Below are 18685 nucleotides of genomic sequence, written 5' to 3'. Positions count from 1 at the left end.
GGTGTGTGTGTGTAATAAACTTGTACTTCTCTGTGTGTGTGTTTTTTATAAACATTCTTTTTACAGGTGGACTACAAGTCCCAGCGGGCCCATTAATGCCCTGCATGCTGGGACTTGTGGTTCTCCAAGTCCCAGCATGCGGGGGAGGTCTGCTGGCACTTGTAGTTCGCCGGTAAAAAGCAATGTAATGATATGTATGATGGATTTAACCCTATCAGGCCGGCGTCCACTGGCCACGGACGCCGGTGACAGCCCCGGGCTTCAGCCCTGGACGGGTGAAGCCTGGGGGGGGGGACCCCTTTATTGGGGGGGTCCCCACTCCTCCAGGTACCCCGTCCAAGGCTGACCAGCCACGGTGCTCATGTTTTGGCCGGGGGACCTTGTATAAAAAGTGTCCCCCGGCTGTGGCATGACACCGCGGGCTGTTGGAGCCCGGTGCTGGTTTCAAAATACGGGGGACCCCCAGATTTTTTGTCCCCCGTATTTTTGGAACCAGGACCGGTCCAAGAGTCCGGGGCTGGTTTCAGAAATACGGGGGACCCCTATGCTTTTTGTTCCCCCGTATTTTTGGAACCAGGTCCGGCTCAATGAGCCCGGGGCTGGTTATGCTTAGGAGGGGGGACCCCACGCCGTTTTTTTTTTTATAAAAACACTTTTACACATTTTTATTAACAGAACCATGCACAGATCTCAATGATCTGTGCATGGTTCTGTCAAATTCGCCTGTCAGAACCTGGTCTATTTTTTTTGCGATTTTTGGTAACATTGACCAAAAATCGCACCCTATTACATTTGCGAGTTGTATACTTTATAATGGGAAAACATCTGGATGCGAATTGAAATGTGACTAAAAATCGCACTTCTAAAAGTGCGATTTCGCGGTAAAAAGTGCGATTTTTTACCGCGATTTTCAACCTATTAAATGTGCGATTTTCGGAAAATGTGCGATTTCGGCCGTTTTTGACCAAAAATCGCACATGTCTAAAAAATCGCACTCTATTACATTTCGCCCCAAGTAGGCTACTACACAAATTGGTTTTAGTGTCCGTAACCTATGTTTGTATGCATGACCTAGTAGGTTGTCTGGAGTAGTGTTATGCTGGGTACATATTAGAAAGATATTTAGGGGCCAATGTCAGTTTGCACAGGTCTGAATTCGTGTTCCGTCTGTGCACATGCATATAGTCGCTCGTGCACATGTGCAAACCCCTGGCAGTGGCGCATGCGGAGGGGGGGGGGGGTGGGGGGGGTATCTGAGTACCCAGAAACCCCCTGACACACCAATTTTTTAAATGGAATTTAACTCACTGCCGCGGCCTGCGATTAAGCCCCTCCCCTGGAATTAGCCCCCTTTGAAACACCCACGAATTGGGTTGGTTTGTGAAGAAAACAGATCCTTGTTGGAAGTTGCCACTTTGTATTTTTCTTTAACACAGTCCTCTGGATTCCCCCTGCTGTCAAATGCAGCTTTTTATTTGTAAATATACAAAGTTGCAACTTCCAACAAGTATTGTTACTATAAAGTTCAACTTCAATAGCAAGACTTGATTGATAAAAATGGTTTCTTTCTATATTTTTTCGAGATTATGTAGGTTTTGTTTATATGTAATATTTTGTGATTTTATGTATTTTATGGCTTTTTACCTAAATTAATACTTTATGTGTGTTCATGAATTTATACTAATATTTTTTTCATGAAGGATGTTTTTCAGTCTTTTACAGCTGATACAGCAGCGCTTTCTTAATTGACGGAAATAATTTTTCTGTAATACTGTATATTTTTGTGCATCTAATAGGAAGTCTACAATTCCCTTCAAATCAGTTGTGCCAGGTTATTAGTAATTTTACCATCGCATCACCATCATAAATCACCAACGCCTGCTTTTCCTGTATGTTTGACTTTAGTTATTGCTGGCAATGATCTGAAGTCAATTAACTGAAGTTTAGTTAAATATTGCGCAAAAAAAAACCAGTCGCTGTGAGGCTGGCATTTTTATTGGATATTTTGCATATCTCTCACAGCAGCATTGGCACTCAAAGGGTTAATCTATCCGGTATATAGACTAGCTCAGTAGATACTGTAGTTAGATATTTGGGTGCCGGATGACTGGCCGACAGTCGGGATCCCAACCAACAGGGGCTATTCTCTCGCTGCCTGGAGTGAATGCCTTCATTGAGTTTTTCACTCACTGGGGCGTTAGCAAAATGAGTGACAGCCGGGGGGGTGGGGGGTGGTTGCTGGTGGTCCACGCAGCGTTTAATGGGTGTGCGGCCTTCGGGTCAGTGGGTCACACATGCGCACTGCGTACCGCGCATGCATGGTCATTCGATAATCACTCAGACTGCAAATTCGCACCCCGGAGAGCAGGTCTGAATCAGGCACATTATTCTATATATTGCTTTGCACTATGAGAGGCACTGCTCTGAGATAGAGCTTCTTACACAGATTGATGGAGACCCAACAGATCTACTATATTTATCTGTGGGGCCTTGGAATCCTCTGTATTATTTATCATTACATTGCCATTGGATTGCCCTGTATATAAATTGTGTCCACTACATCCATTGATTAAAGCCTGTCCCAAATTCAATTAGGATGGATGTCCTTAATTACAGTATTGGTCTCACCTTCAAAGATAATCACTATGCAAATTGGTGTGTCATACCCCTTGGGAAATGCTATGTCCACCTAAATGATTATATTAAATATTGGAAGGGCCGATGTGTATAGTGTTTTATCACTACTAATGGTCCACAGTGACAGGCGTTTACTTTTTATTTGTATTCAATTTATTTAAAAACATTTTAGATTCTCTTTACAATTTCCTACATACTTATTTCACAGCTTAGTAGGTAGTGTAATGAATAACTCCCCTACATGCCTAAGTTATTGCTGGTATTAATCTCCCATACAAGGATAGTGTTTCTTCAGTGGCTTACTGTATTATATTCTTACAGTTTATGCCCAGTCCCTCTCTCATGTAGCTTTCACATCACACTTTTAAAACGGTATATTGCCGTTTTTTTGCCTTTTAAAACGATTAAGGCTGCAGTGTGAAAGTGTCATAGTTGAAATACCATTTAAAGTTAACTGGTATTTCAACACGTTTAAAAAGCAGAGTCCTACCCGTTTTAAAGCCAATTCAGAGCCGTTTTTTGTGCTGTCTGAATGGCACTGAAATGGTATTTAGTAAAAAATAAAGGTTAGAGCACTGTGATAGGCTGTCCCTTGTCTTGTGTCCCTTCCCTGAACCAGGAAATAAGCTGTGGGTAGAAACGTGTTCAGAGGTTAAACGGCTTGACTGGTGATGTGAATTGTACTTAAACGGTATTTTTAAATGGTAATCTGCTGCAATATGAACACTAGACCCGTTTAAAATACCATTTAAAATTACAGTTTTTCAAAACGTTTCAAAATGTTTTATGTGATGTGAAAGCTACATAACTGAGCCACATGGAATCAGGTCACTTTCCATGCGTATGCAATGTGCTTAAGTAATGCTTTGAACAACCAGGTCTTCATATACATATATATAGACAACTTCAACTGTCACTGATGTGCAGCCCCAGACATAGGTGCCGATTCTGTGGGTGCTCAAGGGCCTGAGCATCCAGGGAAATTGATGAGCACCCACAGGCCCGAGTCCCGCTGCTGGGCCCCCATATTAACTTGCTAATTTGCGGCTACAGCCAGGGCCACCACTAGTAATGTTGGGGCCCGGGACTAACCTTCAGCCCGGGCCCCCAGCGGCACACACACCCCCCCCCCTGCGCGTGCCGGCGCACCCCCACCCTCGCGCGCGCCGGCAGCCCCCCATCGCATGCTGGCACCCTGCCCCCCATTACTAATACTTACTAGAAGTGCAGGTGCAGCATCTTCTCCCTCCAGGACTCAAAGCACTCACTGCACAGTTGAATTTTTAAAATTCTTGTACCCATGGAAAGAGGAGGCCCTCAGCTTTCAGCCCACTGGGGGCCCGGGACAGCTGTACCCCTGGCACCCCCCTGTCGGTAGCCCTGGCTACAGCACCCACATCGTCGGACCCGCCAACTGGGAAACAGTATGCCGAAAGGGGGTGTATCCGCACTGTGGGGGCATTTATGTACCTGCACTGTGGGGGCATTTATGCATGTGGAACTCTGTTGCCGTAATTTGAATATTGGAGACAAATGTGGCCACACCCCTTCCCCATGAAGCCACTCCTCTATATTTTTGGCTTGAGAACCCACCAGCAAAAACATAAATCGGCACCTATGACCCCAGATACAAAAGTGCACAATGGGATAAATAAACCAGGAATAAGAAGTCATTTGCTCTGCACACAGGGACAGTGCTAGGGTGTTCAGTGCCCTGCAAACCATATATTTGAACCCTCCATCCCTTATGTAATAAAGGATAAAGGCATGCACCACAAATGGGGTGTATTCTCACAAGGAAGGGGCATGACCACACAATAGTACCCCAATTCAAGTTACACCACACAGTTGCAGGGGAATACGATTGGTAGGTTGACACTTTTAAGGTCGACATACATTTGGTAGACCACTGAAGGTCAATTGTCAAATGTTGACATGCCTAAGGTCGACAGGGTCAAAAGGTTGACACAAACATTGGGTCGACATTAGGAAGGTCAACAGTCAAAAGGTCATCATGGGTTTTTCAGGTTTTTTCAGAGCCAACAAGTGCCGACAGGCAGTATTTCATACCCTACCATCCAATAGTATGCCGAGCGTAACATTTGAAGAGATGCACTGCACTTTTTCTATGTCCATGTCGACTGTGTCAACATTTGGGACAAAAAAGTGAACAACCCATGTCGACCTTTCCACTGTTGACCTTCCCACTCTCGGCCTAAGGCCAGTAGACCTTCAGTGGTCGACCCAATGTATGTCGACCTTAATAGTATCGACCCAATGACCCATACCGGTAGCAAAATCTTATTCACATTACACAGCATATAGGCCGTCATTCTGGTTGACTTGCAAAGCTGCGGATGTTGCAGCTTTGCGAGTCAATTAAACGCCGCCTGCATGAACGCCCACCCCACCATGCGAATGGATGTTTTGCATAAACATTCATTCACAGTTTGTAATTCGAACGTCTTCGACCATCGATTGATTTCTCAAGTGCTCGCAAATCTAGGTCAGTCTCTGCTGCCTTAGATCTGTGGCGCCCTTGTACGGGATGACTGCGGGCAGCTGACATCTGGCCGCTCCCCGGCACACATGTCACCGGCAAATTACCATTGGAACGCCCAGCATTTTCATTGGAATGCCCATGAAATGTTGGGCGTTCCTATTGGTACAACCCATGTCAGCTGCCACCAGCCCTCCGTCCGTACTGTTGCATGCGAACATGCCAGAGAATAATCAATTTGCTATACCCATTCACACAAAGATGCTGCACATTCGCATAAATGTATATTGCTAAACATTGCTCCCCTGTGCTAACGTGCAGGAGCGTATGAATTAGAATGCGGGCCCTAGTGGCCCTGATTCACATTATATTTACACAGTTGTGCCTAGTCACATTATGCTATGTAACGGGGATTGATGTTGAGGGCCTGCACATGCCTGCACATGCGCATAATCGTTTATGCGCATATGCAGGTCTTCACTCTGGGAGCCTCGGAGACTTGCACAGTCTCCAAGGCTCTCACAGAGGGGGAAGGGGGCGAAGGGGAATGCAGGATGCAGCCAGGGGCATGCGAAAGTCCTGCATGGGCGCCGGGCGTCTGCGGGGCTATTGTTAAGCTGCTGCTGGGACCTGCCGCCTCTCTGGCAGTGACCGCAGATTTACTTATCTGTGGTCCCGGCTCTCCTCCTGGCTTCCGCTATTGAAAACTTACCTCACAAAATGGCTGTCCCCATACAGCAGGCAGTTTTTAAGAATGCTGGAGGAGGCGGCGGCCTCTTATAGCAATCTAAAAAACGGTCTGCTATTAGGGGCAGCCATTTTGTGAGGTCAGTGGTACTCTTTACCTAGAACGGCGCCGCCGATCAAAATCGTGGTCATCGCGGGTAAAAATCGCGGTGATCGCGGTAATCGCGGGCATCGCGGGTAAAATTGGATGGTCGCGATGCCCGCGATGACCGCGATCACCGCGATTTTCCCATAGGGAACAATGTTAAAAAGCCTGATTGACCGCGATTTTACACTTAAATGCCTCAATGGACCCGATTTTGGCATATAAATCAATGTAAAATGGGCCACACAGCCCAAATAGGGCCAATGAACCGTTAAATGTCCCCCCAAATTTTTAACGCCACCCCACGATCCACGCCAACCCGAAGCGTGGCGAGCGCAGCGAGCCCGCGAGGGGCGGCGGTACGCGTCCTCCGACCTTTTCATGCCCTACTATCCACGTCGGCGTGGTGTGAGAATATAATAGTGTGGCGAGCGCAGCGAGCCACCGAGCCCGAAGCGTGGCGAGCGCAGCGAGCCCCGCGAGGGGACGCGGATACCTTCACAGGTAGACGCGTCCCCTCGCGGGCTTCACAGGTGTCCGGGTCGCCACGGACACCTGTGAAGCCCGCAAGGGGACGCGTATAACTGTGAAGGTATCCGCGTCCCCTCGCGGGGCTCGCTGCGCTCGCCACGCTTCGGGCTCGGTGGCTCGCTGCGCTCGCCACACTATTATATTCTCACACCACGCCGACGTGGATAGTAGGGCATGAAAAGGTCGGAGGACGCGTACCGCCGCCCCTCGCGGGCTCGCTGCGCTCGCCACGCTTCGGGTTGGCGTGGATCGTGGGGTGGCGTTAAAAATTTGGGGGGACATTTAAGGGTTAATGGGCTCTGTGGCCCATTTAACATTGATTCCTATGGCCAAATCGGGTTGATTGAGCCATTTAACACTAAAATCGGGTCCATCGCGACTTTTAACATTGTTCCCTATGGGAAATCGTGAGCATCGCGTCGCGGGCATCGCGGGTGCATTTATGTGCGGCCGCGACGCGACCGACACGATTTCCCTGTTTAACATTGGTTTCAATGGGAAATCGCGGGCATCGCGTCGGTCGCGTCGCGGCCATACATTAATGTACCCGCGATGCCCGCGACGGGCGCCGCACTAAGTAAAGAGTACCAGGTCAGTTTTAAAAAGCAGGAGCCAGGTGGAGAGGAATATGAGGGGGGATTAGCTTTACTTGGGACGGGTGAGTGCAAAACCCATAGTTACACCACTGGTGTAGCATATAAACAACTAAACATAATAATAATAATAATAATAATAAAGAGCTAAGACTACATTAGAGTAAATAACATGCCTGATTGTAGGAGCAGTTCTTTTTCCTGCACTTATCACACTGCAGTAAGTCTGTCTGGGTTCCTCCTGTCTTTGCCATTTGATGTTCTCTTATGGCCTCTTGTGTCAGAGTGTTCCTAAGTTCCTTTAGCTCATCACTTGCCATCTCCTATTATATAAGAGAAGAGAGTGTCACCTTCTACATCACAATTTTAAGAAAAGATAGGCTTACTTTATACAGTACTATTTTTACCTCTCAAGACAAAAAGGTCAAAATACTATAAATTGACAAAGAATTTTAAGCTCTAAACCAAGCACCCTTAAAATGAATGCATTGGGCCTTATTGTGGTTGACTCTTTGGAAATGCGCGTTCGTTCGGAAATGCACGAACGGAACACACGGCGGACATTCTAAGAACACGCGCCCACAGGTCGTCCGCATCCGTTCGGACAGACTCTCTAAGAAGAGGGAGTGTCTTCAGACTGCATCCGAAAGTGCATGTGCGGTGGGAACTCAAAGATTCTGGACGGTCTTACTGCGTCCGAACAGATGGGAAGCTGACTGTACGCACCGAGTTGGTGTATGTGCAAACCTCAGTAATCTATTCGGAAATCATGCTTCAGCAACATGACACTTATCCAATTAGGGTACCTCGTAACATATATATTATTTTTAAATGTAATCAATTACTTCGTACAGTAATTGACACTTAAACACATTACTTGCACTTTAGATTAACCCTTGCATCATGTTAAGTTTTATTACTTCGTTGTTGCACCTTTACCTGTCTTAGTGGTTCCAATTGAACCTGTGAAAAGTGTTTAATTAATCAGTAATGAGCAGAGGACTGGATTGTATTGTGGTCAGCTGCGAGTGTTTAAGGTGCGGGCGTACTAAATGGGCGATCTGAATGCCTAGCGCATGAACCATTGCCCTCCGAGAAGTGAAAGCTGCTTATTGACACCGAAGATTTCTGCCGTGTTGGTTCGCTTGCGCTCGGTGTCCGGTCCGAATGCACGCCTACCACTGTTCGTGCACTCCCACATGTATGCCCAGATTTACACTTTGAAACCGCGCCCTTGTGTACGCCCACATGACGCCCATATTACGCCCATATTTCCCGAGGGAGTTCGGTGGACATTTGTAGACGGTATTGCTGAGAACGAGTGCGAAGACACTGCGTTGCACATGCGCATTATGTTGCTTGCGCATGCGCAGGTAGCTAAAAATCGCAGTCCGAAAGAATTCGGAACGGACCGCACCAACCAGAAGAAGGCCCATTGTTAACTGAATTCGTACGGACAACTCAGTAACCTAGTTCTTAGCCTACAACATACTTGCCTACTTTTGAAAAACAGTTTCAGGGAGATTATAGTTGGTAATAGAATCTTGCACAGCGCCCCATTGAGGGGGTGTGTCATGCTCCACCCACAGGGCCTGTCTAGTTCCATATATGGAGAGATTGTGAAAAGAGATTGTGAATGTGGCAACTAGAAGCGTCAGTGTGTACTGCTACATCTGAGATGAATCTTTTAAAATGACTTATCCAAATGTAGATGAGCCCCAAAGCAGTTAGTAAGAGCTACTGTACTTGGTAAAATGCTGGGAAATGGTGCTGATAATTCAATGTAAATGTATCTGTCTCTCATTCCTTTTCCCCCAAAAAATATAACAGTGTAATGTGGGCTAGGTGAAATGAGGGAGATTGCTAGACTAATGAGGGAGAGAGGGAGATTGTTATTATTTCAGGGAGTCTCCTACAGAATGCAGGAGGGTATGCAGCTATGGCCTACAATTAGCAGTGCAGCCAAATAGGGTAAATTAGGAGAAAGCTTTTAACTATCAGAACAGGATGTTATGCTTTGTACTGTAGGTCAGAGGATGAGTCCCTTATATCATGCTGTACGATGTTGTCACCTCAGCTGTCATTGTTGCCATCTTATGCGATGATACCGATCCACAGAGGACGTTACGTCTGAGGTTGGGATTCTTTGGATCCTTTAGGTTACTAATACGACTCCTGACCCTATTTCTGTATTTCATATCTGTTGCCTTAATTTCATTGTATATGCGTGAGAAGGTTAAGGATAATGACAACAGTGGTATATAATTAATTAAAGCAAAAAAATCAAACACAGTGGCATAAATGAAAATGTACTCTAGTCTATTGCATTCAAGGGAGACACAAAAGCTATCTATGATTGAATAGTTTTCAAATGCAGTAAAGATCATTAAGGCTGAGTACACTGGGTACACACTAGATAACATGCACCATGAATTACATCGGCTGAAGATATCCGGTTATGGTATAAAACCTAGACTGACTCATGATAGACAGTCATATGGTCGACAGGGTCAAAAGGTCAACATGGTCTAAAGGTCGACAGGTAAAAGGTTGACATGGTAAAAAGGTCTACATGAAAAAGGTCAACATGGTCAAAAGGTAGACAGACAAAGGGTCGACATGAAAAATGTCGACATGAGTGTTTAATGTTTTTAGGGTGTCTATGTCGATAGACAATAGAGACTCTATTGAATGACAGGCGGCTGTGACTATGAGCGCCAAGCGTTGCACAGCACCATGCGGGGACTGGCCGGCTGATGGATGGAGGCGGAGCAGAGGCGGACCACAGTGGACCCGGCGGTGGAGGCGGAGCAGCACTATGTGACTGACTGCCTTGTAGTGTCTCCCCCTCCTTCTGTCGGGATTGGCCACCCAGGGGACAGAGGAGGGACCCGGGTTTATGTGCAGGCCTGTCATGAGTCGCTTCCAACAATTCAAATGGCTGTGATCGCGGGAATAGAGTTGCAGGAAAGCAGCCTTTCCTGTAGGTAATTGGCACTTATGTGGCATAATATATAACGGGCATTACCGTGTGTGGCATATTGTGTAATGGGCATTAGGGTGTGTGCTATAATGTGTACTGGGCATTATGGTGTGTGCTATAATGTGTACTGGGCATTACGGTTTGTGGTGTAATGTGCTCTGGGCATTAAGGTTTGTTGTGTAATGTGCACTGGGCATTACGGTGTGTGCTGGAATGTGTACTGGGCATTACGGTGTGTGCTGGAATGTGTACTGGGCATTACGGTGTGTTCTATAATGTGAATTGATACTACTATGTGACCACACCACTCCCCCCCCCTCAAAAAAAAAACATGCCCTAAATTTTTAGCACTGTCCCTATTTAATGTCACCCTTCTGCTGTCTGTAAGCACATAAATGGCTTCTGATTAATGTTTTTCTTTCTGTGCAAAACCAAATGTCAAATGTGTGCCTGCTTCTGAACAATATCTATCTATATATATATATATATATAGATATATATCTATATATATCTATATATATATATATATATATATATATATATATATATAGATATATATCTATATATATATATATATAAATAAAAAAAATTGGGGGGGGGGAGCACTAAATGAATGTCTTGCCCCGGGCACCAGAAACCCTAGTCTCAGCCCTGGTGTAGTATAACAATCATGTATTAACCCCTTCACGACATTTGACGTATATATACGTCATGGCCGGGAAGTACTTCCCGACCGTTGACGTATATATACGTCATGGCTTAAAACTGTCACTGCGTCTAGAGACGCAGTGACAGAGGGACGATGTCTGCTGTCCCTGACAGCAGACATGTCCGTGCATGCCCAGGGGGGGCTGCGATGCCGCCCCCCCGTCGGCGATCGCTGTGATTGGCTGTTCAGTGTGAACAGCCATTCACAGCGTTTTCTGTGTCACCGGCGAATAACGTTCGCCGGTGACACGGGATCGGAGGTGATTGGTGCTGTAAAGTACAGCACCAATCACCGCGGGGTGTAAGGGTGACACTGGTGTCACCCCACCTCACCCCGCCCGCCCCCAAAGGCCGTGATTGGTCCGTCGGACCGACGGACCAATCACAGCCAAGGAGGGGGGTTTAAACTAACGGTGACTGCACTGCAGACGCCATTCCGGTCTGGAATTGAGTGCAGTGCGGTCACCGTGCCTAGCTGCCGCGATATACTGACCAGAACCCATCCAAATACTTACCTGATCACTGCCTAGATATTGCTTATTCTTGTGACATCTTGTGACATCCTGTGACATCTTGTGCTGCTGCGAGTTATTAGATAGTTATTAGATAGAGAGAGAGATAGAGAGAGATAGAGAGAGATAGAGAGGCCTAGTGCTATATTTTGTGCTGCTGCAGTGTGATAGAGCTATAGATAGAGAGATAGAGAGAGATAGAGAGAGAGAGAGAGATAGAGAGAGAGAGATAGTGACAGATTGTGCTATATATTTTTTATATAACTGAAAGAGATAGAGAGAGATAGAGAGAGATAGAGAGGCCTAGTGCTATATTTTGTGCTGCTGCAGTGTGATAGAGCTATAGATAGATAGAGAGAGATAGAGAGAGAGATAGAGAGAGAGACAGAGAGAGATAGAGAGATAGTGACAGATTGTGCTATATATTTTTTATATAACTGACTGCTGCCCCCCCTTTTGTGCTGATCAGTATAAATTAACTGATCAGCAACTTTTTGGGGGCGCAGTTTTTTTTTTTATATATAGATATACCTGTCAGTGCTGCTGCTGCAGTGTCATAGAGTGATAGATAGTGAGAGATAGAGAGATAGAGAGAGATAGTGACAGAGAGTGATAGAGAGTGCTAAATTTTGTGTCTGCTGCCCCCGCCTTTTGTGCTGATCACTATATCTGAGGTGATCAGCAACTTTTTGGGGGTACAGAGGTTTTTTTTTTATATATACCTGTCAGTTGCTGCCAGTTGCACTGTCAGTTGCACCAAAGGTTGTGCACCTGCTGCCCCTCACTGGTAATCAGTGTCGCATCACTGATCACCTTTTTTTATTTTTTGTGAGTGCTGTGGGGTCTTTTTTAAATTTTTTTTTTACACACACTGTGATTTTGTGTGTGTCCTGTGGCCACTGTGCGCTGATCAGTGACGTACATCACTGATCAGCTTTTTCGGCACAGGGTTGATCTATTTTTTTTTTTTTTTGATCAAATTCCTGTTGCCTTTGAGCGCTGTTCAGTGACGGACGTTACTGACCAACATCTGTGCTCAATTTTTGGCGCAGGACCTTTTTTTTTTTTTTTAACCCCTTCCATTTTTTTTTTTTAACCCCTTCCATTTTTTTTTTAACCCCTTCCATTTTTTTTTTTTTAACCCTTCAATTTTTTTTTTTTGTATTTTTTTTTTCTGCACTACATACACACCACACACTACATACCCCCCGGGTTGAAATAAAGTTTGTACCCCCCCCCTACACTATACACGTGTTGAAACATTTCACTACCAGTAACACAAAAATATAAATGGCATCCCAAATGTCATCCCAAATGTCGTCCCAGTCATCCAGGAGAATGTATTCAGTGGAGGAGGCATATGCCATGCTTGCCTCTGACTCTGACACAGCCAGTGAGGCAAGCGGGGAATTTGAAGGATTCGTCTTAAGCTCTTCTTCCTCCTCTGGTGATGAGGGACCCCCTCAAAGACGCCCCCGTAGAGCAGCTGAGACCCCCCCCCCAATAATTGATCTCGTATGGACCCCACCACCAGACAATTTTGAGCCCCAGGTTCCTGAGTTTTTGGCCATCCCAGGAATCCAATTTGATTCAACAGGTCTCAGAGAAATTGACTTTTTCAAATTATTTTTCTCTGATGATTTTATAAATTTAATGGTGGACCAAACTAATTTATATGCCCAGCAGTTTATTGCTCAAAACCCCACATCATCATTTGCTAGGTGGACCCCTGTAGATGCAGTAGAGATGATGACGTTTTGGGGTCTGGTGTTACACATGGGCATAGTAAAAAAGCCACAAATTAGGCAATATTGGAGTACAGATGTTCTGTACAGCACCCCATTTCACCGTATGGCCATGCCCCGGGCTCGTTTTGAGGCAATCCATAAATTTATACATTACACCGATAATGCACAGTGCCCACCCAGAGATGATCCCACCTTTGACAGGCTATTCAAAGTCAGGCCGGTCATTGATCATTTCAGTGCCAAATTTGCAGAGCTATACATCCCTGATAAATGTATTAGTATCGACGAGTCCCTTATACATTTTAAAGGAAGGGTTAAATTCCGCCAGTACCTTCCCAGTAAGAGGGCAAGGTATGGCATAAAAATGTATAAGCTGTGTGAAAGCACCACAGGGTACACCCACAAGTTTAGGGTATATGAAGGGAAGGATTCAAGAATTGAACCACCAGAATGCCCCCCCTCCCTCGTAGGTGTTAGTGGAAAAATTGTCTGGGATTTAATGCACCCCTTCCTGGATAAGGGTTATCACCTCTATGTGGATAACTTTTACACCAGCATCCCCCTGTTTAAGGCCCTTGGTTCAAGAGGTACAGCAGCTTGCGGTACTGTGCGCAAGAACCAAAGAGGCCTCCCCAAAACGCACATTGCCCAAGTAATGAGAAGGGGTGAAAGCAGGGGAATATGCACCGAAAATATGTTGTTGGTCAAATATAAGGACAAGAGGGATGTCCTTATACTGACAACAATTCATGGAGACAGTACCACCTCCATCCCTGTACGAGGTACCAGTACCCACACCTCAAAACCAAATTGTATCCTAGATTACAATTAGTACATGGGCGGAGTGGATCTTTCAGATCAGGTACTGAAGCCGTACAGTGCCCTGCGGAAAACAAATATCTGGTACAAGAAGCTGGCCGTGTATATCATCCAGATGGCACTGTATAACGCTTACGTGCTATTCCGTTCTACCGGCCAGAGGGGGACATTTATGCACTTTCAAGAGGAAGTCATAAAGAGCCTAATATTTGGGAATCAGCAGGCAGAGGGCCCCAGTACTTCTAGTACTGGCCCCCGTATTGTACCAGGGCAGCATTTTCCCAACGAAATCCCCTCCACTGCAAGAAAGGGCAGGACACAAAAAAGGTGCAAAGTTTGCTATAAAAAGGGAATAAGAAAGGATACTATTTTCCACTGTGAAACTTGCCCCGACAAACCCGGCCTATGTATAAAGGAGTGTTTCAAAATATACCACACATCTATGGATTATTAGGTTCATCATTTCACCGTGCTTCGGGGGTCTTGCTAATGCCACATAGCACCCACCATTCATTCCACCAGAATCTGAGCTGCAAAATCCAAAAATCACTCATTCCCTTCTGAGTCCTGCCATGCACCCAACTGGTATTTTTTGGTCACATGTGAGGCATTGCCGTACTCTGGAGAAATGGGGGCACAGATTTTGGGGTGCTTTGTCTCCTTCATTCCTTGTGAAAATGAAAAATTTTGAGCCAGAAGTACATTTTTGTGTAAAAAAATGTATTTTTTTCATTTTCACTGCCCAGTTGTACCAAAATTGATGAAACCCCTGGGGGTTTGAAATGTACACTATACCACTAGATGAATTCCCTGAGGGGTGTAGTTTGCAAAATGGGGTCACTTGTGGGGGGGTTCCACTGTATTGGTAATGCAACATAGCACCCACCATTCATTCCACCAAAATCTGTGCTCCAAAATCCAAAAATCACTCCTTCCCTTCTGAGTCCTGCCATGCACCCAACTGGTATTTTTTGGTCACATGTGAGGCATTGCCGTACTCTGGAGAAATGGGCGCACAGATTTTGGGGTGCTTTGTCTCCTTCATTCCTTGTGAAAATGAAAAATTTTGAGCCAGAAGTACATTTTTGTGTAAAAAAATGTATTTTTTTCATTTTCACTGCCCAGTTGTACCAAAATTGATGAAACCCCTGGGGGTTTGAAATGTACACTATACCCCTAGATGAATTCCCTGAGGGGTGTAGTTTGCAAAATGGGGTCACTTGTGGGGGGGTTCCACTGTATTGGTAATGCAACATAGCACCCACCATTCATTCCACCAAAATCTGTGCTCCAAAATCCAAAAATCACTCCTTCCCTTCTGAGTCCTGCCATGCACCCAACTGGTATTTTTTGGTCACATGTGAGGCATTGCCGTACTCGGGAGAAATTGGGGCACAGATTTTGGGGTGCTTTGTCTCCTTCATTCCTTGTGAAAATGAAAAATTTTGAGCCAGAACTGCATGTTTGTGTAAAAAAATGTAATTTTTCATTTTCACATCCCAGTTGTACCAAAATTGGTGAAACCCCTGGGGGTTTGAAATGTACACTATACCCCTAGATGAATTCCCTGAGGGGTGTACTTTGCAAAATGGGGTGACTTGTGGGGGGGTTCCACTGTATTGGTGCTTGGGGGGTCTTGCTAATGCGACATAGCACCCACCAAAATTCCACCAGAATCTGAGCTGCAAAATCCAAAAATCACTCCTTCCCTTCTAAGTCCTGCCATGCACCCAACTGGTATTTTTTGGTCACATGTGAGGCATTGCCGTACTCGGGAGAAATTGGGGCACAGATTTTGGGGTGCTTTGTCTCCTTCATTCCTTGTGAAAATGAAAAATTTTGAGCCAGAACTGCATGTTTGTGTAAAAAAATGTAATTTTTCATTTTCACATCCCAGTTGTACCAAAATTGGTGAAACCCCTGGGGGTTTGAAATGTACACTATACCCCTAGATGAATTCCCTGAGGGGTGTACTTTGCAAAATGGGGTGACTTGTGGGGGGGTTCCACTGTATTGGTGCTTGGGGGGTCTTGCTAATGCGACATAGCACCCACCAAAATTCCACCAGAATCTGAGCTGCAAAATCCAAAAATCACTCCTTCCCTTCTAAGTCCTGCCATGCACCCAACTGGTATTTTTTGGTCACATGTGAGGCATTGCCGTACTCGGGAGAAATTGGGGCACAGATTTTGGGGTGCTTTGTCTCCTTCATTCCTTGTGAAAATGAAAAATTTTGAGCCAGAACTGCATGTTTGTGTAAAAAAATGTAATTTTTCATTTTCACATCCCAGTTGTACCAAAATTGGTGAAACCCCTGGGGGTTTGAAATGTACACTATACCCCTAGATGAATTCCCTGAGGGGTGTACTTTGCAAAATGGGGTGACTTGTGGGGGGGTTCCACTGTATTGGTGCTTTGGGAGTCTTGCTAATGCATCATAGTACCCACCATTCATTCCACCAAAATCTTTGCTGCAAAATCCAAAAATCACTCCTTCCCTTCTGAGTCCTGCCATGCACCCAACTGGTATTTTTTGGTCACATGTGAGGCATTGCCGTACTCGGGAGAAATTGGGGCACAGATTTTGGGGTGCTTTGTCTCCTTCATTCCTTGTGAAAATGAAAAATTTTGAGCCAGAACTGCATGTTTGTGTAAAAAAATGTAATTTTTCATTTTCACATCCCAGTTGTACCAAAATTGGTGAAACCCCTGGGGGTTTGAAATGTACACTATACCCCTAGATGAATTCCCTGAGGGGTGTACTTTGCAAAATGGGGTGACTTGTGGGGGGGTTCCACTGTATTGGTGCTTGGGGGGTCTTGCTAATGCGACATAGCACCCACCAAAATTCCACCAGAATCTGAGCTGCAAAATCCAAAAATCACTCCTTCCCTTCTAAGTCCTGCCATGCACCCAACTGGTATTTTTTGGTCACATGTGAGGCATTGCCGTACTCGGGAGAAATTGGGGCACAGATTTTGGGGTGCTTTGTCTCCTTCATTCCTTGTGAAAATGAAAAATTTTGAGCCAGAACTGCATGTTTGTGTAAAAAAATGTAATTTTTCATTTTCACATCCCAGTTGTACCAAAATTGGTGAAACCCCTGGGGGTTTGAAATGTACACTATACCCCTAGATGAATTCCCTGAGGGGTGTACTTTGCAAAATGGGGTGACTTGTGGGGGGGTTCCACTGTATTGGTGCTTGGGGGGTCTTGCTAATGCGACATAGCACCCACCAAAATTCCACCAGAATCTGAGCTGCAAAATCCAAAAATCACTCCTTCCCTTCTAAGTCCTGCCATGCACCCAACTGGTATTTTTTGGTCACATGTGAGGCATTGCCGTACTCGGGAGAAATTGGGGCACAGATTTTGGGGTGCTTTGTCTCCTTCATTCCTTGTGAAAATGAAAAATTTTGAGCCAGAACTGCATGTTTGTGTAAAAAAATGTAATTTTCACATCCCAGTTGTATCAAAATTGATGAAACCCCTGGGGGTTTGAAATGTACACTATACCCCTAGATGAATTCCCTGAGGGGTGTACTTTGCAAAATGGGGTGACTTGTGGGGGGGTTCCACTGTATTGGTGCTTGGGGGGTCTTGCTAATGCGACATAGCACCCACCAAAATTCCACCAGAATCTGAGCTGCAAAATCCAAAAATCACTCCTTCCCTTCTAAGTCCTGCCATGCACCCAACTGGTATTTTTTGGTCACATGTGAGGCATTGCCGTACTCGGGAGAAATTGGGGCACAGATTTTGGGGTGCTTTGTCTCCTTCATTCCTTGTGAAAATGAAAAATTTTGAGCCAGAACTGCATGTTTGTGTAAAAAAATGTAATTTTTCATTTTCACATCCCAGTTGTACCAAAATTGGTGAAACCCCTGGGGGTTTGAAATGTACACTATACCCCTAGATGAATTCCCTGAGGGGTGTACTTTGCAAAATGGGGTGACTTGTGGGGGGGTTCCACTGTATTGGTGCTTTGGGAGTCTTGCTAATGCATCATAGTACCCACCATTCATTCCACCAAAATCTTTGCTGCAAAATCCAAAAATCACTCCTTCCCTTCTGAGTCCTGCCATGCACCCAACTGGTATTTTTTGGTCACATGTGAGGCATTGCCGTACTCGGGAGAAATTGGGGCACAGATTTTGGGGTGCTTTGTCTCCTTCATTCCTTGTGAAAATGAAAAATTTTGAGCCAGAACTGCATGTTTGTGTAAAAAAATGTAATTTTTCATTTTCACATCCCAGTTGTACCAAAATTGGTGAAACCCCTGGGGGTTTGAAATGTACACTATACCCCTAGATGAATTCCCTGAGGGGTGTAGATTGCAAAATGGGGTGACTTGTGGGGGAGGTTCCTAACTTTTAGCACTTATGGTGCCTAGAAACCTACATGGTGCCTAAAAAAAAATCTCATAAAAAGGAGGCTCCAAAATCAAGTAGGTGCTCCTTCTATTATGAAGCCTGTGGTTTGGTCAACGTGCACACTAGGGCCACATATAGGATATTTTTGAAAACAAAAGAATTGGGGGAATCAATTTTTAGTCACATTTCTCTAGTAAAATCTACTGTATTTGTTAGAAAAATGTATTAAAATTGAAACTCTGCAAAAAAAAAGAAATTTTGAAATTTCACCTACACTTTGTTTTAATTCCTGTGAAACACCTAAAGGGTTAACAAACTTCCAAAATGCTGTTTTGAATACTGTGAGGGGTGCAGTTTTTGAAATGGCATCATTTATGGGGGTGTCTCACATACAAGTCCCTCAAAGTCACATCAGAACTGAACTGGTCCCTAAAAAAATCAGTGTTTGA

At 45.1% G+C, this 18685-nt stretch overlaps 1 protein-coding gene across 7 annotated transcripts in view; it reads right to left on the bottom strand.

The window, feature by feature from the left end:
* Positions 1 to 18685, bottom strand: part of LOC146060306 (transcription elongation factor A protein 3-like) — a 62827-nt gene that overhangs the window by 6204 nt on the left and 37938 nt on the right. For all 7 annotated transcript variants that reach the window (XM_083173352.1, XM_083173356.1, XM_083173354.1 and 4 more), the window contains 2 exons: positions 9166 to 9320; positions 7270 to 7416 (listed from right to left, as the gene is read on the bottom strand). In XM_083173352.1, the coding sequence (XP_083029478.1) occupies positions 7270 to 7416; positions 9166 to 9320 (302 nt within the window). The remainder of the gene's footprint in view (positions 1 to 7269; positions 7417 to 9165; positions 9321 to 18685) is intronic.

This window comes from Crinia signifera, chromosome 2, assembly GCF_055691185.1.
Source record: "Crinia signifera chromosome 2, ASM5569118v1, whole genome shotgun sequence".
Classification (NCBI taxonomy): Eukaryota; Metazoa; Chordata; class Amphibia; order Anura; family Myobatrachidae; genus Crinia; species Crinia signifera.
The sequence above is the reverse complement of the archived record's forward strand: the minus strand, read 5'-3'. Positions and strand labels throughout refer to the sequence as shown.